At 35.7% G+C, this 25,385-nt stretch overlaps 1 protein-coding gene and 1 pseudogene across 1 annotated transcript; both read left to right on the forward strand.

The window, feature by feature from the left end:
- The first annotated feature begins 3,465 nt into the window (after positions 1-3,465).
- LOC101990138 (aldo-keto reductase family 1 member C13) lies at positions 3,466-16,747 on the forward strand. Its single transcript, XM_005354920.1, has 9 exons — positions 3,466-3,666; positions 6,487-6,654; positions 7,067-7,183; positions 8,561-8,638; positions 9,147-9,269; positions 9,963-10,072; positions 10,683-10,848; positions 14,248-14,330; positions 16,497-16,747. Exons 1-9 carry the CDS (start codon positions 3,583-3,585, stop codon positions 16,537-16,539), a joined length of 972 nt encoding a protein of 323 aa, XP_005354977.1. The 5' UTR covers positions 3,466-3,582; the 3' UTR covers positions 16,540-16,747.
- A 6,461-nt stretch (positions 16,748-23,208) lies between these two features.
- LOC102000621 overlaps positions 23,209-25,385 on the forward strand; it is a 2,903-nt pseudogene continuing 726 nt past the window's right edge.

Raw genomic sequence — 25,385 nt, forward strand, 5'->3', positions numbered from 1 at the left:
TAAGCGACCCCAAAACCTCCACCAAAGAACTCCTGTCAGTCTCTTTTATCTGACAGTGAGTCTAACATCTGACAGTGACTGTGCCTTTTCTCTCACTAGGAATTTGCCTGGTGGGTACAGCAGTGAATTCTGTAACCTCAGACATCCATGGGTATCATACTTTAGTCTGCCCACAGTTCTTAGGTGTCCTGTTACCCTATTATCTGCTGCATGGCTGTCAATGTCCTTCTAATCTTTCTCTCTTGGAAAGAAAGCATATTCTTCATTGTCAGATTCTCCCTATTCCCATCTCACACATAGGTGATTTCTGAGTTTCTGTTTTAGACAGGGAGTCTCAAAATTAGATTTGCATATCCCAGATATGCTATCTTTTTTAAAGAATGGATGAAACTGACATCTATAGATGGCATCTGTAATTAGTATGGCAAGTAAATATGAGTTTATATAAATATAAGCATCTAGGAAACTACCAAGTAGGCTTCATTCCAATTGTAGACACAAATGGAAATCTGAAGAGATTTGTGTGTTATTTGCAGAATAATACCAGAATATTTTGACTTAAAACAACAATTTTTTTTTTTTTGGTTTTTCAAGACAGGGTTTCTCTGTGGTTTTGGAGCCTGTCCTGGAATTAGCTCTTGTAGACCAGGCTGGTCTCAAACTCACAGAGATCTGCCTGCCTCTGCCTCCCAAGTGCTGGGATTAAAGGCGTGCACCACCACCGCCCGGCAAAACAACAATTTTTATTTGGTTTTCTCTTATTTATCTCAAGATAAAAATCTAAAGAAGACAAATTGATTGTTTAACAGAAATAATAAGATAAATACATGTATGTTGTTATATAAATCTCACTAACATAGATGTTTAACCGAGTTGTGCTCCAGGAGGCTTATAAAAAAGAAAGTCCATAGGAGAAAAGTTATATGTGTTAAGTTGTTTATCATCAAAATATTTTTCCTATTTTTTAACTTTATAGCAAGTTGACATTCATAATAATTGATCTATTCATATCAAAGTTTTAAAGCAAAACCCCTAGCTTAAAATATTTATGATCTATTATAATAGATGTTTAACAATTTATCTTAAAATATTTATAACTTAATAGAGTTAAGGATTGTTTAAATTTCTATTTGGGTTGAAATATTTCTAATGCTCATTTTTATTACTCTCATTAAATTGAGCTATTATAAAAGTGGGTTGTACTTGTGTACCAGGCAAAATGAAAACTTATTAATGGTCATTGATGCTCTTAAAAAAAAAAAACTTGTAAGAAATTTAGAAAATTCTTACAATTTCAAACATTTTAAATTTAGGTCCAAATAAATAAATAAATAAATAGATTCATAATTTCAGTGCTAACTTTTACCAAATCTTTGTATTTTTTATTGTAGTCTATGATTCAAAGAATGCAAAACTAAAACTATTCTGTTAGCTGGTATCATCCTCTTAAAATTGTGGGCGCCTAGCCAGTTTGGATGTTCACCTTCCAAGATATGGACGGAGGGAGGAGGACCTAAGACTTACCACAGGGCAGGGCACCCTGACTGCTCTTTGGACTGGAGAGGGAAGGGGAGAAGGGTGGGAGGAAGGGGAGGGAGGTGGGAGGCTGGGAGGAGGCGGAAACTTGTTTTGGTTTTTCCTTTTCTCAATAAAAAAAAAATTGTTAAGAATCCCTTCTCAAAGAGCACATGTCTGTTTTACCCAGCACCACTATCTGCATATCCTCATGGAGTCCTGAGTTGCCCCAGCTGAAATGATTCCTATTCCTGATTATTACTTGTAACTGAATAAACAATAAAGTCAATTCTGTATCATCTAGTATAAATTCAACAGTTTCAATATGCAACAAAAGTCTTTCTGTATATTGAGATTAAGTAACCTTTGAAAGAGTTTCTGGAATATCCAATAATACCTTGAGCTTAGCAGATAATTTTGACTTTTGGACAGAGCCTTAAGGAGTTACTTAAATTTCTTGATTTGTAACCTGCCTTTCCTGACTTACTTGCATCAGGATAGAATGTAGGAGCTACAGATATCAGTGTTCCCCATATAATGTGAGATAGAATCTAGTTATTTCTTCCTCTTTTATTCCTAATTTGAATTCTCTTGCCTTTGGGATGTTTGATGTTAATCTTTCCCCCCAAAATTCTGTAAGCTCTTTGCCAATGTTCATTTTCTGCCCACAACAAGTCAATTTCATCATAAGGAAAAAATACTATGATTTCTGATCGGTCTGTTTCTTCAATTCAGAACACTTCCAAGTAAATTTATAATTTTTTCTCTGCTTACATCGTACAAATATCCGTTCTAAGATGTTATCTTCCCTCTGCTAAAATGTCTATGGGTTAAATCATAGAAGGCTAAAAGCCAGAATGCAATCAAACTCTGGATCCGAATGATCCACATGTATCCTGTAATTTATTTTTCCAACAAAGCCAATTCTCCCTCATCTTCAGCTGATAATTCTCTGAGACTATTTAAGTTCTGACACCTTTCAAAGTTTGGAACAAATAAATTATTTCTGGATTTGTTAGTCCAATAGTGGGTTGTAGACAGGCAATGTCCCAGTAGTCTGTGAAAGTCATTAAGAATCTGCAGCTAATCTTTCTTAATTTGCACCTTTTGGGATTGAATTTTTTCTAGACCTATTTTATATCCTTAGTAATTAATAGAATCTCCTCCTTGTAATTTTTTAGGACCAATTTGTAATTCCCAACAATGCAATTTTTTTTTTAATTCTTCAAACATTTTCTCTAGGGTATCTATTTGAATCTGTTAGTAACATATCATCAATATAATGGTAAACTATAGATTGAGGAAACTGCTTGCATATCATTTCCAATGGCTGACATACCCTATATTGGCACAGGGTGGGGGTATTTAGCATTTCCTGTGAGAGAGTCAACCAGTAGGGGCACATACATTTATCCCAGCACTTGAGAGGCAGAGGCATGGACCTCTGTGAGTTTAAGGCTAACCTGGATACATGAGATTGATCCAAACTAAAAAAGAAAAGAGGCAAGTGGTGGTGATTCACACTATTAATCTCAGCACTGGAAGTGATAAGGCTGGGTGGAAAGAATAACGCTGGCTGAGGTTTCAGTCTGAAGTTTCATAGAATCAGTATTCAGTCTTAGGACTTGCAGAGATAGGGTACCCCATTTGGTCTCAGGATTTCATGGAGGTAGGACTAGTGGCTGGGGGCTCTCCTTTCTCTGATAATTCAGCTTTTATCCCTTCAATTCTGACTCCAGGTTTTTCTTGTTAAGATCAACTAGAAATCATGCTACAAGTGTCTCCTCCTTTCTGCTGCCTGACCATTAGACAATCAATAGTAGGACATAAACAGTAGGCATACAGCAGTATTGCTTAACCACTGCTCAGACAATAGTACTAGTTAATCATTTTCTAGGGAGTAGAAATGGTTAAAGATTAGCCAGGATGTAGGAATGGCTAACCACCAGAATGGGAGTGCCACTTTTTGGTCACTAGACAGGAAGGTGATATATGATGTTTCTCAACTTCCACTTTAGGGAAGCACCAGAAGATTCAAGACGTGCTTAGGCAGAGGATTGACAAGCCATGAGTTTCAAACAGCAGTTTGTCAAACTAAATGATGGCCACTTCATTCCAGCCCTGGGTTTTGGCACCTATAAACCCCAAGAGGTAAGAATGCATGGTTCTCAGTATTTCCAGGCTAGCTATTCCACGTACAAGAAGGCAGATAGTGAAGCTTGGCCTACATCAGGGCTTGATTGAGTCCCAACCTGTTTATTATTCCTGTTAAATGGATGTTGGAGCACTGGCTGCAATTGGTGGCTGTGGGGAGGAGACTAATCTGTTTTCCTGATAGGCTGAGTCAGAATTCTGTTAGAATAGGGTCTTATGCATGCTTGCACTTCTGCTTGTGAGCCAGCAGGGAGGAAGGCTTAATGGAGAACAAAGGGAAGGCCTATCTGTCAGAACATTTTTTTTCTGATGGTGGGTGTTAGTGTTGTGTATGATGGAGCTACAGGGTACATGCCTCAGAGGCATTGGGACATTTACTATAATTTAATCAGGGACTTCAGGGGTAGGGAGAATTCTTGTTTATGTTCCCTGGTTTTGCTTGCTGGAGGCTAGGCTCTCTGGTCTTAGCAGAATGTGGCTTTTTTTTTTTCCCTTAGATTTGCTTTTCTGGTCCAGACCTGCCTGTGAATTTAATGTTCTTGTTTGGGCCTGTCAGCTCTAAGAGTGAACTTGAAATGAAGCTTCTGCCTGTAGTTCCAGGCTTAAAGGGACATATCCATGACCTAACAATGCTGGGCACTATGCTCTTCCTATGTCTATGTTTCTCAGCTGGAAAGCAGAGAAGAAAGTCACCATATTTTCTATCAGTGCTCTTAGTTGCAGTGAGGGCGACTTCTCTGTCTATGTCTACAATCCACAGCATGATAGTTCCTCTCAAGAAGGCAAGATCCATGGAAATCAGTGCTATAACTCGGGGTGTCTCCCTGTAGTAATGTATGAAACAATTATTTGAGCACTGTTTCACTTTGTTTTGGGGTAGCCTTCTGCACCACGCAGTGGATGCTGCACTAGAGCCAAGTAATGTCCCCATGTAGAAATTCTGAACTGTAGGAAACTTACTGAAATTTACAATATATCCTTATGATTGGGGGAAGGCAGACCTAGTAACGATAAGTGTAAATTCTTGGTCTTCATTAATGCATGTTGGGTTTACAGAATGGTGGTCCCCAGAACTGAAACTATCAAGGTATAGTTTCTTAACCTAAAGGGAATTTCTTGTATGTAAATTCCTGGAATCTTTTAAATTCTGGGACAATAGACCACTTGCCTTAACTTCAAATTCATACATATCCTTCCTATTAGATTCATGCATATTTACAAAGATAAATCTGGAGATATATATAGGATTAGTTACTTTTGCAAAGTGACAGAAAGAAAAACAGCAACAGGTTTCAAGGCTCCTGTTAAACCATCAGTGTTGGTATCTCACAGAGTGATTCTTATTCTTAGCTAAGTCAGAGCCAGTATTCAGAGAAGGTGGTACAATTCAGAATTTCACTCATTGGTTTTTTTTTTTATGGAAGAAAACTGTAGAAATGACTAAAATAATCAAAAGCAGCAATCTAATTTCCTTTTTTATTCCTTTGTGTATTTGTATGACTATATGTGTTTGTGTATTTGTGTATGCCAGAGGTCAAAGTCTTCCTCAACTCCTCTTTGTTTTTGTGAGGTAGGGTGTCCTACTAAGTCTAGAACTCAGTGATTCAGCTGGAAGGCAACCCAGTGACATCCTGGGATCACCCTGAATTTGTTTCCCCAGGCACTGGGATTACACGTATGTGCCACCATGCCATACTTTGCTTTTACATGAGGGCTGGGGTCTGAACTAAGATTCTGAGAGTTGTTAATAAACACTTTCTTGATTGAGATATCTTCTCAGTCCATACCTTAAATTCTGTAATAAAAGAACTGTCATATCTTCATCCAAATCTCACAGTTGAGGCTGTGATTTTAGATTTGTTTCCAGTCAAATCTTTTTGTTTGTTTGTTTGTTTGTTTTTCCAGACAGGGTTTCTCTGCAGCTTTTGGAATCTGTCCTGGAACTAGCTCTTGTAGACCAAGCTGGCCTGGAACTCACAGAGATCCTCCTGCCCCTGTCTCCCAAGTGCTGGGATTAAAGGCATGTGCCCCCAATGCTTGGCCAGTCAAATCTTTTTAAAGCAAATATCTTTGGAGGGAAGGGCTGACTCCCCAAGTGAATAATACCCAACATGACGTAGGAAATTTATTTTTGATGAGAACATATTCATAGGGTAGATTTTCTTTTTTCTGACAGTATTTAGGTATGTCAGATAAAGATAATGGATATGCAGAAAGACCAACATAGGATACTATTCTCTGCTCAATTTCCTGTTATTAACTTAGCCTTGCTTATTATCTGAGATCTTTGCTTTCTCATCCTTTTCGGGCAGTGTCTTAGTTGGAGTCAAAGAGGAGTCTGTATGTAATTGTGCTTTGTCCCAAGTAGACATTCTTGTGCTCATTTTGCTTAGTAACCCCACTACATGAATGGAGTGTGACTTTCAAGCAAATATTTGAACCCCGTGTGAGCTTGCCATTCACCAGTGCCACGATTGTGTGGGTATAAAGAGGTTCTTGGATATGAAAATCTTACTCTTAGTTAGGAAAGAACTCCAAGAAAATGGATTGTGGCTCCTTGCCTCAAGTGTGGGACAAAAAACAAGCAAACATGGAACCTGTGGAGATGTTTATTTTTCTGTGTTATTTATCATATTTCTTCAGTATTCATTCATCTTACAGAATAAAACGTAGGAATTCAAAGAGCAGGGGACTAGGCTTTTGCCTTGTGGTCTGAGGATGACCTTAAAAGAAAAAATTCTTTCTTGTCTAGCAAAGTCCCATCTAAGCTCACTCAGAACATGCATCTCTAAACACCTCTTTTTTTTGTTCCTGTAGGTTCACAAGAGCAAGTCACTGGAGGCTGCCAACTTAGCTATAGGTGTTGGGTTCCGCCATATTGATACTGCTTATGCATATCAAGTGGAAGAGGAGATAGGACAGGCCATTCAAAGCAATATTAAAGCTGGCGTTATAAAGAGAGAAGACATGTTCATCACTACAAAGGTAGAGTTTTTATAGCATGCAAGAGGGCAAATTATTGAATTATATATATAAAGAAGTTAAATTTATATTACTCGACCAGAAGATGGTTAAAGGTGTCAGTTGTATAAATGAGTGAGAGAAAGTAATGGTAGAGTATAATCTTTATGAAATTAATTTAGTTATTAGACGTTATTAGTAGTATATGTTTTATTTCTTGAGTAACTCCTTTTAATTGTTCAATAAATGAGCTAACAATAACAAAAACATGTAACTGAGTTTACATTGTTATGTATGAGTAACATAAATCCCGTTTTAAAAATGAATGATTACAACTTTCCTTCAAGTAAAAAAATAGTTCAGTATTAGGATAAACAAGTTGCATGTTTGGGCAGTCTATTAAATAATCACAACTTTCATTCCTCAACTTCTGTAGCTCTGGTGTACTTGCTTTCGGCCAGAGCTGGTGCAGCCTGCTTTGGAAAAATCACTGAAGAAGCTTCAACTGGACTATGTTGACCTTTACATTATGCACTACCCAGTGCCAATGAAGGTAGTGATTTCTTTGTCAAATGAACATATGTTTTCGTGGGGGCATGAATATCATTTTTATGAATGGTTGAGGCAAGTTTCTATTGTAATTTCATGTAAATTTATGATAATAAACATTTGAGTAGGTTCCACAAAGTGCTTACTGGATTATGAAATGAGGTATCCAAGAAATGGCCAGAATCACAGATTAGAAGCAACTTCCAGAAAACATGCCTTTACACATCTTTTACATTTATTTGTGTCACTAGTTATTTGCTTGGGTCTTGTCCTTATTTTATTTAATTTTTTTTTAGTGGCAAAGGTAGCCAAAGAGAGTTTCAGCTTCAAGGTCTTGGCACATTGTGGCTTCTCTGCATCTTTTCTTATCACAATAAATCTTGCACACAGTCCTGATTGGCCATCCTTGGCTCACATGCCTGCCCGTGTGCCTACAGGCATTCATACCTATTATTTATCTTTGGGCAGGATTGATATAAATTCTTGCTGGTGGTCAAGTACTTGCAATGACTGTGTTTCCCAGTGAATATGAAACATTTTTTTAACAAAAAAATGAGTAGACAAAAGAATACAAGTCAACTAGGAGAGCTCAGTTTGTTGTTTAAAAATATTATTTAGATCAAGAATTGTGTGTGTGTGTCTGTGTTTGTATGAAATAAAAATTAAAGAAAGAGAGGCCATCAATTTCAGAGACAGCAGAAGCATACATAGGAGGTGTTAGACTGGGAAAAGGGAAGAAGGGAAATGACGTAAGTATAGTATACTTTCAAAAATAAGAAGAAAATTACAAGAAAGAAAAATTTTAATTATTCTTATAGATAACATAAGAGAGTACAGCAAAACAGGTCTCCTAAAGAAAAGTTTTGCAACTCCTCATATCTATCACTTGTAAATGCCGTGTCAAAGATAATGCTTCACTTCCTCTATGTTTGCTTACTGTCTTATTTCCAAGATAGTCCTTATTTTTTGAAAACATTATTTGTTTAATGTGTTTGGATGTTTTATTTGTATGTCTGTGCAATACTGTCTTTGGATGGCACTAGGCACCGTGGTCTTGCTTACATATTGTTCTGACCAACCATGTAGGTGCTGACAATTGAACCCAGGTTCAATTGAACTAAAAGAGGCCAGTGCTTAATCACTAAGCTATCTGTCAGCCTCCTCCATGGATATTCTTAGGGAACCCTGACTGCTCTTTGGACTGGAGAGGTTGGGGGAGGGGAGTGGAGGGAGGGGGAGGAAAATGGGAGGCAGGGAGGAGGCGGAAATTTTTAATAATAAAAAAAAACATACACACAAATGTTTTAAAAATAAAAAAAAACATTACTAGAGGTGAGACATGCGTTTTGTGAGATTTCTTTAACAAACACTTCTCTTCCAGCCAGGGGATAATGATTTTCCAGTAGATGAAAAAGGGAAAGTGCTACTGGAAACAGTGGATTTCTGTGCCACGTGGAAGGTGAGTACTCTTCAAAAAGACAATAAGTCAAGCAGAGGGAGGGAGAATCAGAGCATTTTCCCGTAGGTATAGAAATTGATTTATATGCATATATATTTGCTGGAATGAAAGGGGAGGAGGAATGCACTACAAAAATGTAAGGGAGGGAAAGTGAAGAAGTACTCCGGATAATGGGAATATGTATTATTTTGCCACATTATGTAGTAGCTTCCTCAGTTTAATAGTGATGTCATAGAAACTCATCCTTAGCAGATACCATATTAACCATTATCATCATTATCTTGGCTTCTTCATATTTAAGTCCTATGATCATTTGGACAATTCATTCCGCCCCATCTTTTTTACTGACTATTATTAAATTTAGGGCCTTTTACACACAGGTAAGTATTCTAATACTGAACTACATGTCTAGCTCTTGACAGTTTTCTTTGTAACTGCTTCAACTTCTCTTTATACTGATGTAGTGAATTGCAAGTATGACACTTTATAACCCGTTTCTCATCACCAGGAATTGGAGAAGTGTAAGGATGCAGGATTGGTCAAGTCTATTGGGGTGTCCAACTTTAACCACAAGCAGTTAGAGAGAATCCTGAATATTCCAGGGCTTAAGTACAAGCCTGTCTGCAATCAGGTAAGGATTCTCATTCCTGCCCATCTCTCATGCTTTTCTTCACTCTGTACTACTGATATTGTTCATTTGTCCTCTGCCCAAGTGATTTTCATACTGTGGAAAAGAAGATTCTGAGAGCAGTGCCACTGGTTGAAAAGACATGGGGGATTCTAAACTTTATCTTGTACTCTTAAGTATTGGTAAGAATGGAAGCAGACTATATAGTAGCCCACTTATGGAGAAAGTATAGATTTAAATTTGGTTCAGCAGGCAACAACTGAGGGCAGAGGAAAGTGATGTCCCCTTGAACTGAGGGTAGTGAGTAGGCATGGATACTGTTCTGAAAGACTGAGCTAAAAAAGTCACTGTGTTGACAGGAATTATGTGGAGCTTAGATGCTTCTCTCTGCCTTACTATTATCCTTACTCTTGATTTTATTAAGTTTAGCAGCTGACGTTTTTACCCACTGAACTGCCTTGCTGACCACTAGCTCTTTTTTTTTTGACACAAAAACTTGTCCTGACAAAAGTTATTAACAGAATCTTTCAAAATTAGTTATTTTGTCTTTCAAGAAAAATTGCAAAACTTAATCTTTTAAATTCAGATGTGATAAAGCATATAATTTTCTTAGTCTACTTTATTGACTTTAAACACTTTTATTTGTCTTAATTTGAGCATTTGGTATAATCTTATCTCTATCATATTCTCTCACAGGTTGAATGTCATCTTTATTTAAACCAGAGTAAGCTGCTGGATTACTGCAAATCAAAAGACATTGTTCTGGTTGCTTATGGTGCTCTGGGAACCCAACGATATAAAGAATGGTAAGAAGATGAAGCGGATACCTGAAGCACGCCTGTCAATTAGCATCACACTACTCAGCTGTTAGGTAGAGAGAGCTGTCTTGAGAAGATCCATGTGAAGCAGAAGCTGGGAGCTCAGGGACTTCTGTGTAGCCCTGGAGTCTTTTTTTTTTTTTTTTTTTGTCTTCTGATTGCTCTAAAATAATGCTGTGATAAGAGCAACTTCAGGGAGAAAGTGTTGACTATAGTTCACAATTTCAGGGTACAGAACATAACAGCCGGCAAGACAGGGTGTCAGAAGCTCGAAGCAGATAGTCCCTTCACATTGCAATCAAGAAGCAGAGAATGACAAATGGACACTGATGTGATTTTTTTTTATTTATACATTCCATGATCCCTTGCTTGCTTGTACTCATAATTAAAATGGGTTTTCCTACATCAATTTTTATAATAAGATAATCTCTCCCAATCATTCTAGAGGCCGATCTTTCTGGTGATCCCAGACTTTGTCCAGTTGATAATTATATATAGCCATCATGACTAGTCTAGAATGCACTCTCGATTTTGTTTTGCAACACCACAACCAACCCAAATCCTTGGCCTCTTGAACTTATTTCTGCTTTCCTACTAGGGTGGATCAGAATTCTCCAGTTCTCTTGCATGATCCAGTTCTTTGTGATGTGGCCAAAAAGAACAAGCGAAGCCCTGCCCTGATTGCTCTTCGATACCTGCTTCAGCGTGGTGTTGTGCCCCTGGCTCAGAGTTTCAAAGAAAATGAGATGAAAGAGAATTTGCAGGTGATAAGCTCTGTTCCATATGGTTGTTACTTAAAATCTTTTGTATGCTTTTGGGTTGTTATGTAGTATCTTCACATGCTTTCTTCCTTTAAATCTTTGTGAACTTTTTTGAGATGAAACCTATATTTCTAGTATTTTGTGCACATATGAACCTTCAGGTACATGAGAAATGTTTTGTCTGTGACATAAACAATAGCATGACTTGATAAAGTTAGTGTTGGAAAAGATTTAGATTTTGCTTTGCCTTGTCAGCCAAATATTGCACACATCTTTTCATGGACCTCTTCTTTATATTCTGAAATGAGGGATCTGGTTGAGTAAATTTGATTCTAAACACTTCTATGGTTTCAATTTTATTTCATTGCATGCTCAGATATTTTAATACATGCACACGTACTGATTAATTATAAGTTCATATTTCTCCTTACCAATATTGATTCTTTTCAAAATTTCATATACACTTTATTATACTATACAATTTTAATAATTATGAAAGAATGCTGGGCAGTGGTGGCACAACCCTTTAATCCCAGCACTCAGGAGGCAGAGGCAGTTGGATCTCTGTGAGTTCAAGGCTAGCCTGGCCTACAAGAGCTAGCTCCAGGACAGGCTCCAAAGCTACAGAGAAACCCTGTCTCAAAAACCAATGAAACAAACAAACAAAAACAAAAAAGAGAAAAAATAATTACTAAAGAAACAATTCTTAATTAGAATTTTATTTTGAATAACATTTATTTACCTTAGTGTTCTTCAATTTAAAAGTTTGCTTTACTTTAGCCTGAGCTCAGTGAAAATAATCTGTCTATGCTAAGTTGCTTCACATATATTTAAGGAAAAATTGTGCATTTTTTAGGGCAATGAGGCCTCTTAAGCTCAGTAGACTGATTGAGCTTTTCCTCAGTTCCATGTAGGTTTCATAAAACTGACAAATTTTGCATGTTTTACCTCTACATTTAGTGTTGTCTGAGTTTCTGTCCTGCCCCGTTCCCCCAATCGTTAAGTCCTGAAGATATCACACAGAGGTCTACATTAACTATAAACTGATTGACCCATTAGCTTAGGCTTCCTATTAATTCTTATAACTTATATTAGCCCATTTTTCTTGTCTATGTTAGCCACGTAGCTTGGTATCTTTTTCGGTGAGGCAGTTACATATTGCTTGCTCTGTGTCTGGGTCAGGAATACAGACCAAGCTTTTCTCTTTCCAGAATTCTCCTGTTCTCATTGACTTGCCTTTACTTCCTGTCTGGTTGTCCTACCTATACTTCCTGCCTGACTATTGACCAATCAGCATTTATTTAAAATATAATTGACTGGATAAGATCATTGTTCCACAGCACTTAACCCTCTTTAAAAAAAAGAATGCTGAATCTAATATCCTTTGTTTAGTTTTTCTCCTGACCATTAGCCATAACAACTTATAACCAACATTCTAAAAAAAGGAAAATATCTATAGTCCATTTTTGGGGGAATGTGGCTGTAGTTTTCCATGCTACCTTCTGCTCTTTGGGGGATGCCAATAATCTTATGGGGACCTAAAGAAAATTTAGAATTATGATCATGTTCTGAATGGAGTTTCCTGTGAGGTTTGTTCATCTCAAGCTGCAGTCTTAAATCTCTTCTGAATGTAGAACTCAGATATCTGGGCTATCTCTTTCTACTGGAGATTTCTCGGGTGCTCTCCCTTGATCAAACCTTATTTTTCTTAACTCAGAATAAATCCATAGCCTCTCATATTCTGTGGAAACAAAAGCAAAACCTCTTCTCCAAAGTAACATATCTTTTGACTTCAATTTTGAAGTCAAGGTATTTCAAAATACCTATCTTGAATTAATTTAGCAGCATTTATAAACAAATACCTTTTAGCAGCTGTTGCTCCTTCCTCAGCATTCAAACAATTCAAAGAGAACTTAATAACATACAGAATACAGATTCTCTGTATTCTTCATTTTGCATGGCTTTATTTTAACCTTTATTTCTTTTTTTTTTTACTTTTAATTTTTGGCTTTTTTGAGACAGGTTCTCTATGTATCTTTGGCTGTCCTGGAGCTCCCTCTGTAGACCAGGCTGTCTATGAACTCACAGAGATCCACCTGCTTCTGCCTCTCAAGTACTGGGATTAAGGTCATGTGCCACCACACCTTGAACATAGAGGTCAGTCTACCTCTGCCTCCCAAGTGTTGGGACTAAAGGTGTGTGCCACCACACCCAACTACTCTATTTTTTTTTTTAATTTAAGGACTTTAACCTTTAGCCTGCACATATTTTAATGTACTATAAACCATTTAGAGGTTTTCTTTATCTTTGACTCTCTCTTTACTGTATATCTCTCCTTTTCTAACTACATGAGTATTTAATTTGCTAAGTGATATGGCTAAGGTTAAAGTCATGGCTTTATCTAGCCATGATCCTCAGCTTTCTGAGATGTCAGGCTCATGGCAGAGGTACTTGCCAGAGCCATGTTTATTGCCGAAACACTATGGCACTTAAAGTTTCCTGGCATGAAGCAATCTGCAGCATTCTGCTAACAAATCATACTCAAATGCTCTGTAACCAGACTTCTTGCCTGAGAGTGTCAGAGTTTGTGCTGGCAGGATTGCCCAGAAATCCAGCATTTTAAAATGGCATGGCTTTTTTTATTGTATGACTGAAAACGGAAAAGCATGCAGTCATCTTGTTACCAACACCATTTAAGTATTTTGTGGTAGGACCTCTTAAGAGAGCTGCAAGGTTTTACAGCTAAAACCAAGTCAGGAAGCATCTCTTAAATGAGAGTATTTGCCACTAGCAAGCAGAGCCCACCTGAGAAAATGCTGCTATCAATAAGCCACCATGAATTCTATCCTTTTCTGTCTAGACTGACATCCCAAACTCTCTCAGGCTTTATGTGGATGCAGTTGTTCAAACATTTAGCAAAAATCATTTTGAAGTTAAAGTGTCTCAAATTTTAGAATTTGGACAAATCTTTACATACATTATGTTGAAAGAGCAATTGTTTACATTTTAATGATTCATTGATAGATTATAAAATGTAGCTCTCCATGCAAATTGCTGTTTGTTTGATGTAGTTCAAAATATTTCTCTAGATTTCTTGGAAACTACTTACATGCTGCTGTGGTCTTTAATGTGATGTTAAATGTGTTGTTTTTGTTTGATTGTTTGTTTCTTTTTTGTTTTTTTTTTCTCAAAATGACTATGAAATTTCCTTTTGTCTATAGCATTGTACAATTTTAATATATCTCAAAACAGTTTTCTTTCATTATTACTTGCTATTTAGTAACCATGAACGCTTTAGTAAACAATGTTCACCGTTTTTAGGTGCTTACATACTAATCACATTGCTTTTGAGGCATAAACTCTGATTCATTCAAATGCTAAAACCCTTGTATTTTCCTGAAGGTTTTTGAATTCCAGTTGTCTCCTGAGGATATGAAAACCCTAGATGGCCTGAACAAAAATTTTCGATATCTTGCAGCTGAGTTGTAAGTAATGTTGATAAACACCTTATCTCAGTTTATTTCATGTCCAAGTCTCTGCCTCCTTCTTCCAACCATGATGGTTCACACACTAACTGCCCTATTTGTCTGTAGCAAGATTTCCACAGAGATAGTTAATGCAACATTTGTTTCTGCATTTTTGAAAATGTGAATTTTTCATTTTAAAGCATGGAGAAGGTTTTGAATTAAGTAAGAAAAAACCTTTAGAGAAAAGCATTACTGCATGGGAGAATTAATAACTAGATAACGATCTTTAGGTTTTTTTCCTGCTCTATAGTTAAAAAATTTGATACTAGAAATAGGTTATAAATTACAAAGACCACATAGGTACTTAGGTGCACCATCTATCTATCTATCTATCTATCTATCTATCTATCTATCTATCTATCTATCTATCTATCTATCTATCTGTCTATCTATATCTTCTCTTGTTGGAATCTTATTTCTCAATATTAATAAATATGATGAGGTTTTAAGGAGGTTTAGAAAAATCTACAATGACATTTAAATTGGTATATATATTAGCATTATTAAGATTTTTGTTAGTATACAGCAGAATAAAGTAAATGAAAATATACAATTCAATGAGAGAATCATTGTTGTAAATTCTTGTCACACCTTAATAATTAATTATTATTATTATTATTATTTGGATTTTTCGAGACAGGGTTTCTCCGTAGCTTTTCGTTCCTATCCTGGAACTAGCTCTTGTAGACCAGGCTGACCTCGAACTCACAGAGATCCACCTGCCTCTGCTTCCTGAGTGCTGGGATTAAAGGCGTGCGCCACCACCGCCCAGCCAATAATTAATTATTTTTAATCAATGCATATTTTGAAATGTTATTTATATAGAGAAGTCTACAAATTATACAGTTAGCTGCTTGAATGGGAGACCATCTTATTAATTCTCTAACTGAACCTAATATATTGCTTTTTAATTGATTGACAGTGAGTGAATAATTAATGAATTACTAATAATTGAATGGAAGTGAAAATAGTAGACATAAATGATATTTTAATGCATATTAATATGTTTTCATGTTGATCATTGTGTACAGTTACCTTGAACTAAAGATGACTTATAACTTTCTCCTTTCTCAGGAGACTAGTGTTAGGAAGGATTTTAGCTCTCCATTGATTGATTCATAGATGAAGCTAAGAAAGATGAATATTAGTTAACACAGGTCTTTGCATATTCTGTTCTAGGTTAAGGGACATAATTGGAAAATAATTTATAAATTATATTTTTAAAACATTTCTTATACATGCTTGTAAATGACTGCAAGAATATCACCTTCTACAACTCATCAGGGAACAAAATTATTGACTTTCACCTTAATGGTGTCTTCCTAGATGTCACAATTTACATTGTAGAAATTGATCAAACAGTGTGTGTTTGTTTTTATTTTCTATTTTAGTTTTGCTGACCACACTGAATAACCATTTTTCTGAGAAATATTGACACGGGGAAGGGGGCTGGCATTCACTCCAGGATCTATCCAAGATGCATGAACTTGCCTTTTGGAGTCCATTCTCTATGGTGGGATACCTTGCTCAGCCTTGATATGAGGGCTTGGGGGAGGGGCTTGGTCCTGCCTCAAGTTGCTATGTCAGGCCTTGTTGACTCCCAAAGTAAGGCCTTAACCCCCCTGAGGAGTGGATGGGAAATGGCAACGAGGGTAGGTGAGAGACAGGACAAAAGGACGGATTGGAAGAACAACTAGGGTTGGTATGTAAAATGAAATGTAATGTTAATTAAAATTAAGAAAAAAGAAAATTTAAAAATACTAAAATTATGACTAAAAATTAAGCATCAGAACCAATAAAGAAAGAAAGAGAAGAAAAAATACTTGGACACTTAGATTTGAGTATCATTGCCAAAATTGTAATTACTTACATATAAGGGTTTTTGTTTGTTTGCTTGTTTGTTTTTATTTTGAGAGAACATAAAGATTTGGACATGTTTCAAATAACATGCAACTAAAGATAAAATATTTTGTTCTCTGTAATAAAGAAATGGATCTCAACTTATGCAACTAATCAGGGAATAAAACAATTAACTTTCTCCTCTATTGTGACTTCTTAAATGTCACAGTTTACATTGTAAACATGAATCCAACAGTGCATGTTTGCTTTTATTTCCTATTTCAGTTTGCTAGGCCACCCCGAATATCCATTTTCGGAGGAATATTAATGTGGGGACCTAGTCATGACTGCCTGAAGTCACTGTGGGCAGTGATGTTGGTGATGTGACTCAGATGCCTTTTGGAGGATGCCTCATTTCCGGTCTACCTAAACTGCTTCTTACCAACTCTCACATTCAACTGAAGCTGGAGTTGAATTAAAAAGGGATTTAATTTGAATAAAATTTAATTTACGTTGAATAAAAGGGATTTAATTTTCATGATGCCTCAAAATAAATACAACATTTTCTTCTCAAAAGATACATTTGTTTCTTTTTTAATGAATCATTATGGCACAAAACTGGTTTTGTTGGAAGTCTGTGGATGGTGTTTGGAGATAATGATTTCCATTTTATAAACCTTTCAGACTTGGGGTAGGTGGTTGTTCCAGACCCAAAGAATGACTGTTAGCAGTTGTCTATAAGTCAAAGGTCCTCTAGCCCTAAGTCAACAAGAAAACGCTGCACACATTCTGTGCTTGTCAGTCTGGAAGATGAGACACACATAGGAAGTTTGACCACCAATTCCCAGGCTCTGTCTAGTTGTTTAGCATTAGAGTCTTGGAACTGGAGAGTGAAGCATTTCTGAAATAGGTTAGGCTAAAGAGGGGACATGAGAACCAGCTTAGTAGGACCTTTAAACTCAGGATGGGAGACTTCAGTTGATCATAGGTTTTCCTAGAAATAATGACAAGTTTGCTTTTTTCAGAACTTTTTTTTTATTTTCTTCCTTCCTTCCTTTCTTTTTTTTAAAAATATAATCACATCTTGAAAGCAAAGGAAGTTTTCACAAATTTAATCCATTGAAATGGCAGAGAGTTATTCCTAGAACTATTTTTTAAAAATAAAAACAGAACCAACTTTAATTTTAATACATTTAGAAATACTTATCAAAATTGTGATGCATTGATAAATGTGATCTATGAATGCCTGAAAATACAGTGTGTAAAGATGTTAACACCATGTTGGACAAGCAAACACCAAGCTTTCCCATGGAAACATCAGAAACACCGTGTAACCTAGGCTAACTGACAGATAGGCTCTGCTAAGTGGTCGGCTATCTACAGAAACCAAGCAAAGGGGCAACAATTAGTAACAACAGGATCTCCAAATAGGTAGTTTTACTGTGTTTTATATCTCACACTGGGAAGAACTGCCTGCCTGGTACCATGTTGTCTCGGCATGTAGGTGGCTTCATCAGTTACCATTTAATTTTTAATTCAAAACAGTTGTAGCAACTGATCATATAGGTCCCAATATACCACATATGTGATTTTTATTTCATATTTCCATTCTCACATGAAGCCTAACTTCATAAATAGCAGTTGGCATAGCTAGCAAGTTTCCCACAGAATCTTTATGTACCATAAAAGATAAATTTTGTTTTCTTTGCATTTGAACAACTGATTAAATGATAACAAACAGCCTTTTCTCAATGCTTAAAAAGTTGACCAGAATTTAATAGTTTAGGATACAATTGAGTACTTTTTAATATACCCTTACCTTTTCCATATTAATTCTTATTTACTATTGTTCAATATGTCTTTTAAAAACTATTTTTATTTTGTGTTAAGTGTGTTTGTCTGCATGTATGTCTGTGTACCACATGAATGTCTGGTGCTTAGGGAGACAAGAAGATGGTAATCTTCGTTTAGAACTAGAATTACAAAGGGTTGTAATTCCATCATGTGTATGCTAGGAATCTAACATAAGTCCTCTGAAAAAGAAGCAATTAGTCCTAACTTCTGGACCATCTCTCCTGCCTCTGTTACTCAATATTTTGTTCTTCATTTAGATTCAAAGAGACCTTTAATCTCAAATGTTCAGAAATTCTAGGTGTTTTGGGATGTGTGGAAAAAAATGCAGTGGCAGATGAGTGTGTCAAAGAGGAATTTTTACCTTCCCTTGCAGTTGAAAAAAGTTGGAAACAAAGGTTGTACCCATGACCAAAAAATAAAATAAAATTATGAATAACAGATGATAGAGAGAATGATCAGAATCTACTCACTTGTTCCTGAACTCATGATTTAGATTAATTTGAACACTTAGACTTACATGGGAACTTATCAGTTTGAGTACATGGAACATAATTCTACATTAGACAGTTCAATAGCTTGATAAAACATGAAAAATAATGTTTAATGACCAGATGATCACCAAGGCCTTGGTCTTGATCTCTGAGGCACTAAATTTAACCTTTGATGCAAAAATGAATCAATGTGGAAATAGTAAAATTATGAATGGTCACAACCAAAGAGAGAGCTGTGTTTATGGGTGGAGTTTTATGTATATAAATGGCAATATACATGCGAATAAATGCTGTTTTATTAGTTCTTATATATTAAAAAATTCTCACTATATTGTATATATAATATTTCACCCATAAATTCATTTCAGATGTGATACAGTTTTAGGCACAAGGGAAGACCTAAGAGTTTATACTATAAAATTACAAGAATTTTGATTGTTTATACAAACTTTTTATATAATAAAGATCTTTACTTACAAGCATAACAGTTTTTATGTTGTAATCTCATTTAAACTTTGTTTAAATTTGCTTCCAAGTTTCCCCTATATTCCCAAGACTCTAAAAGGAGGAGCATTGTGAGTAAGAGGTAGCAACCTTGAAATTGTCATCCGTGGAGCACAGTAGTTCTTTTTCTGTGCCCAGAGCCTTCAAACAGATATGTGGGTGTATAGTACAATGTCCATGTAGATCAAAAGGGTGCCAGGATTTAAAACAATCTCCTCTGCAGAGATATTGATAATTGAGGCAGTGTCTAGTAGTCCATCCAAATGGCACTCAGAAGTTATCATGATCTATATTTGCATTGATGAGAGAAGGTTAGATGCGTTTACAAAGACGAGGAACATGATAAAATAAAATAAAAAAAAAAACCAGAAAGACACTGAGTTTGTGGTATTGAGTAAGTGAAGTTGAAATAAATTTAAGAGTGTTGTTTTCAGCTTGTTATATTCCATTCTATTCCCATAGTTTAAGGTATAACTTTATCTTCTAAACACACACACACACACACACACACACACACACACACACACACAATTCTCCTTTCATTTCTCCAAGCCCTCCTATATAGTCCTCTCTGGTATCTTTACAATTCATGGCCTTTTAAAAATTAATTATAGTTATACACATACATGTATATTTCTAAATACATAAATACATTTCTCTGAGTCTGCAGAAAGTTCCTTATATGCTTCAGGGACTGACCATTTGGTACAGCACACCAAGCAGACTCTGTCTCCTGCTCTCAGCTCTCCTTAGTTGCTTTAAAAGAGCTGTTCTTAGAGTTGAAATAATAAAATTTTCTTACAATGACTGAAAAGCACATAGGACATAAGTAACCATACTCCAAACTTTCAGAAATAAAGACTGCTTAAAAATTCCAGTCTTTCCATTTTTTATTACATATGTCATATACCATATGACAGTGTGGGTACTAACATATTCCCCACTGTTTGAGAAAAATTCAATAAAAGCCCTAGTCCCTATTTAAACATTCTTTGTTAATATGAAGTTTGTAGGCTCCACTTACAATTATTTTAAGGTATTTTGTCACAAATATTTCAAATTCTATTTAAGTCCTCTAAAATTTATAACCACAAAGTGCTTCTAAACTCCTTTTCAGTGAATAATTTTGAGTAAGATCTAATACTGAATGAAATAGTCTTCTGCATTTTGCCTATATTCAAAGATCCTCAGAGTTGTATGACAGGTGAAAGATATAATGAGTCCTAAGGTTCTGTTTGTACCTTTGGCGTATGATTTCCAACAGTGGTTAATCATTCTACATCTAATCAGTACACAGCTGCACTGTCCTTCTTTCGAAGTACTCTCACTCCACGTCATGATTCAGCAAAACTCTTACAAAGCAAAATATATTTGTTAAAGAGAAAGTTGATATGATTCTTTTCTTTTCAATTTGCAATTTAGCCTCTTAAGAGTCAAAAATTGGGAACCAATCAATTGTCCTGTTTTTAATGTTGTCTCCTTCTGTGTTACTGTGGGCATAGTATAAGACATCTGACTGTTTCAAGGAATGTCTGATTAGAAAGAGACTTCATGTGCTGGGGTGATGGCTCAGTGGGTAAAGTGCTTGATGTGTAAGTATAAGATCTGAGTTTTGACCACTGGAATTCCTGTAAAACCTGTACGGTAGCCTGTATCTGTATTCTCCATGTCTCTATAGTGCGATAAGAGACAGACATAGGAGAGTGAGTCCTTGGATGTAATTGTGGGTGCGCAAGTCTGGCATACTCACTCAGCAGAGAACAGCAAAACATCTATGTCAATCAAGGCAGAAGTTAAGGTGCAAGGACTCTTGAGGTTGTCCTTTAATCTCCATGCTGAGGCTTGTGTGCACCCAGAGTTACACACATGTTCATGAATATATTATGCATACTCTGACACAAGCTCTCCTATCCACATACAAAGGTAGGACAAAAGTTTCACAGTGATGACAAAAGTCACTAAGAATGTAGGGGCTAATGTATCCTGGTCTAAAAATAGTAACTTATCCAATAATACATATAGTGCATAGTTTATTATGATCAAAAGATTCTAAAAAAAGTCATATTAAAAGATAAGCTTCTTTATAATGATATATTTAAAATTTTAACTCATGTAAAATAAGCAGTTTGTTTCAAACTCAGTGTTACATGTGGTGGACTACCTCTTTAACCTAAGTTCTCCCCATGTCATTGGTTTAACACAGAAACAGTTTTAGCTGAAATGATTTATGTTATTATTGTGTTTGGGAATGAGAAAAAAGAAACAGCATTTGTTCATCTAAAAGGGTGAGAGGAGAGAAATTTCACATGTCAGCTTGTGGATATATGAAGCAAGAGTAGTGGAGTTGGTGTTGCAAGATCCAAGGGTAATGATGTAAAGTGAGTGGGGATTCAACTGTTTTGCCCAGTCACCTGCTTCTGGGTCTCAGTTTCTTCACGCTAGAACTAGTCCATGAACAGGAGACAAGGTGGTTAGGGCTTGGTCTGCCTCAGGGTCTGATCACGTCATCACCTATTGAATATTCTGGGTACCATTTATCCTATTTCACTTTATTTTCCAGCTTTGCAGAAAAATAAAAATATCCAGTGTATACTATTGCTTGTTGTCTTTCTGGTTTTGATATTGATTGCAATAGGATGAATGTAAATTCTCATTTATATGTAGTCAGAAAATATTTCTTCTTTCCAATAAGGTCGTATTAAGAGGAATTAATCTTCTAAATGGTAATGGAGATAAGACACATGAGTAGTACTGCATTTTGTGGAGTAGCCCCAAAATCTTTTGCTAGATGCTGGACCTGGGCTAAGAGGACTCACATGTGTCTCTCTCAGTGTTGGGTTTCAAGTGGTAAAGTTGGTCCTCGGAAATGACATGACCAAAGTGAAGAGTTATCTAGAAGTGGAAAAAAATTTTATTTAGCTATTATACACAGAACAATTAGTTGTGTGCTAAAAGGATAGTTTTATAAACTTTGAATTTACATTTATGTTAGATAAAGACATAAGAGAAAACATAATATTTGTCTTTCTTTCTCCCATTGTCCTCTCTGGTCCCTTCTCTTTAAATATCTTTCTCTACAAGACACTCCTTAGTCTCTTTTATATGATATGATACGTTAGATAATTGGTTCACTTATTTGAAATCAAAATTCTGCATACAAGAGAAAGCAAGTATGTTTGTTTATCTGAGTCTGTCTTATGTGCTTAATATGGCAATCTCAGTTTCATCTATTTTCCTGCAGGCGATGTACTTTATTCCCTCTTTATGACCCAATAAAATTCCACTGTGTATATATACCAATGTCCTCTTCAATTCATTCATCAGTTCATCAAGCAATCACTATGGGTGTACAAGTGCTTCTGTAAAGTGCTAACTCAAGGTTACTTCAGTATACAGAGGGGGTGAATTTGAGGGATCATATGGTTGATCTATTTTTAGTTATTTATTTTTAACCTCCCTACTGAACTAGAAACGAACTGTAGTAGCTCACAATTGCAATAGTTGGGTATAAGGCTCCCGTGATGCTTGTCAGCATTTTTAATACCCATTTTCCATGGGGTCAGAGGGAATCTCAGTGTAGTTTGGATTTTCATGTCTTTAATACATAGGGATGGTAAATACATTTTTAAATAAATTTATCGGGAATTTGTGTTCATTCTTTAAAATCTATTTGGTCAGTTCTATTTCTCTTTCATTAGATACTGTTTGGTATTTAATTTAATGAACTTTTAAATCTTCTGCATCTGAATTGTCTATCAGATGTATACTTGGGGAAGATTTTCTCCTACTCTGTTAGCTACCCCTTTACTCTGCCAGTTATCTCCCTTGCTATGAAGAACTTTTTAAATTTCATCCAATTCCATTTGTCTGTTCTCACCTCATTTTCTAGGCTCTTTGAGTCCTTGAGCCCTTACCTTAATTACTTACTGAAAAGCTTCCCTATGGTTTCTCTATGTAGCAAGTATTAAGGATCTCCTGGATTGCTGGCTTAGTGGTCATGAATTTAGTTTGTACTGGTCTTTGAAAATTTTGTTTTCTCTTGGTTAGGGACTATTGGCTTCAAAGAAATAGTTCTCATACTCCTCTGGATTCACGGTTTCTTCTCATAGGTCTGATGTTATTCTGATGGTTTTGCCTATAAACGGGAAATGGCAACTTTCAGTTGCAGCTTTTACGTTTGTTGTCTTGGCATCTCAATTACAGTGTGTCATGGTCAGATTCTTGCCTGTTTATGTCTACTGGAGATTTATATGTCTCTTGTGCTTAAATGTTCTATATTTGAATAATTTTCTTTTATAACTTCTTTGAGTAGATTTTCTGTGCCTTTACTGTTGATCTCAGTTCCTTCTGTTTCATGGAGTCTTAGTTTTGTTCTCTTAATTTCTGGAATGTTATGATCACTCCTGCTTTTCTTCTTCATTCATATCTGAATGTAGCATTTTCACAACTTTGTGTTTAATCTCTGATATTCTATTTTAAGATTAATATTACAAGTTTTTGTGGATTTGGACTGTGTATTTTATTTTATTACGGCATTTCAATTTGCTTTTATTCTCAAAGTTTTGTTTCCAGCTGGAATTTATCTCTTACACTATTGATACATTTTTTCTTTGTTAGGCAGTTTAATAATTTCATTATTTTTGGATTCATCAGTGGAGGTTTTATAATGTTTTGGGGGTATCATGTTTTCTTTTGCTTTTGTTTTGGTGTTTCTTCCTGTGTTTCTGTGTGTTGAGTATTTTGTTTTAATAGGACATCTTTTTAGTGAGCATTCTGCCTTAAGAACTCAATCCTTATTAGCGTCATGAGCATAAAAATCAAGCTACTGTCACAAAATAGCACTAACTAAACATAATATAGAAACACTAAAAACCAACTAACGACTATAACATCAAAAACAATGGCCATGAAATACAAAATTAGAAAAAACATATGGGATTAAAATTATTTAGAGTAAAAGTATATGCAGGAATGGAATAATTTAAAATGTACAAAAAAGGGAGATAGAAATGTTAGTTATTGTTTAATAAAGGAAAGACAAAAGATTATAGAAGAATATCATAAGGATGTTGCCCAAAGGGTGAGAGATATATAACTAATTAACAAAAATGTGTAAGAAAAAGAAATGAACCTAAGGAGAATAAAAATAAAACATAAACATTCTTTTTAAAAACAAAATAAATTAAAATACTACTAATATATAGTAATAAGATAAAGAGAGAAATGAATTAGAAAAGACAAAGCTTTAGTGCTCTTTCTGACCCCTCTAAATTTGTATTTGGCCGGGTGGAGGGGAGGGGGTCACTTTAAGCTGGACTCTCTTGCTTGTCCTACCAGTTAGACTTTGTTGTTCAGCCAGTTAAGTGTGGAATGCCTACCAGTACTTTTCCACTTCTTTTCTTTGTGGATGAGGAGCTGTCTCTCTTCGCTACACTTAACATTGCAGCATGGGGCCTGGCAGCTTCTTTCCCATCCTCAGGATTCCCTACCCTGTACACTTCAGGAATGACTAATATTCTTGCCAGAATGTACGACTGGATTCAAGGCTTTCAGGAGCTGTGAGCTTGCCCTCCAGGAAGACTGTCAGTCTCTTTTCTCTGACAAGGAGGCTTAGCTAAGTCTTTTGCATCTTCTCTCTGACTTGGAATTTCCTAAGACAAAATGAGTACTTACAGCAGTGAGGACCTTATCTTATGACTTCCTGTGGGTCCCATATTTCAGTTACCTGTGTTTGTTAAGTATCTTGTTACCCTATCACTTGCTATGTGACTGTCAATGTCTTTCCAATCTTTCTCCCATGGAAAGATAGTATAAACTTCAATGTCACACTCACCTTGTTCCCACGTCATATGTAGTGACTTCTGACTACTGTATTAGACTGGCAGTTTCAGACTTTCATATCCAAGATATGCCATTCTTTTTACAAAATGGAAGAAACTGACATCTTTATATGACATCTGCAATTAGTCTGGGAAATAAATGTGAGTTTGTATAAATATAAGTATCTAGTAAACTAGTAAGAAGTCAAAATTTCAATTGCAGACACAGTTGGAAACCCCATGTGTTATTTGCAGAATAATAGCAGAATATTTTGACTTAAAACATCAAATTTTATTTAGTTTTTACTTATTTATCTGAATATCAAATTCTAAAGAAGATAAATGATGGTTTGAAGAGGAAATAGCATATATATGTATATATAAAATATTTTAATATATTATGTTTGGCACTTTAGCTTTATCTTATAGTTAAAATCTCATATTAATTATATTCAATATGCCACATTAATATAACATATAAAATAAAATGTACATGATTTTATATA

This window comes from Microtus ochrogaster, chromosome 16, assembly GCF_000317375.1.
Source record: "Microtus ochrogaster isolate Prairie Vole_2 chromosome 16, MicOch1.0, whole genome shotgun sequence".
NCBI classification, from domain to species: Eukaryota; Metazoa; Chordata; class Mammalia; order Rodentia; family Cricetidae; genus Microtus; species Microtus ochrogaster.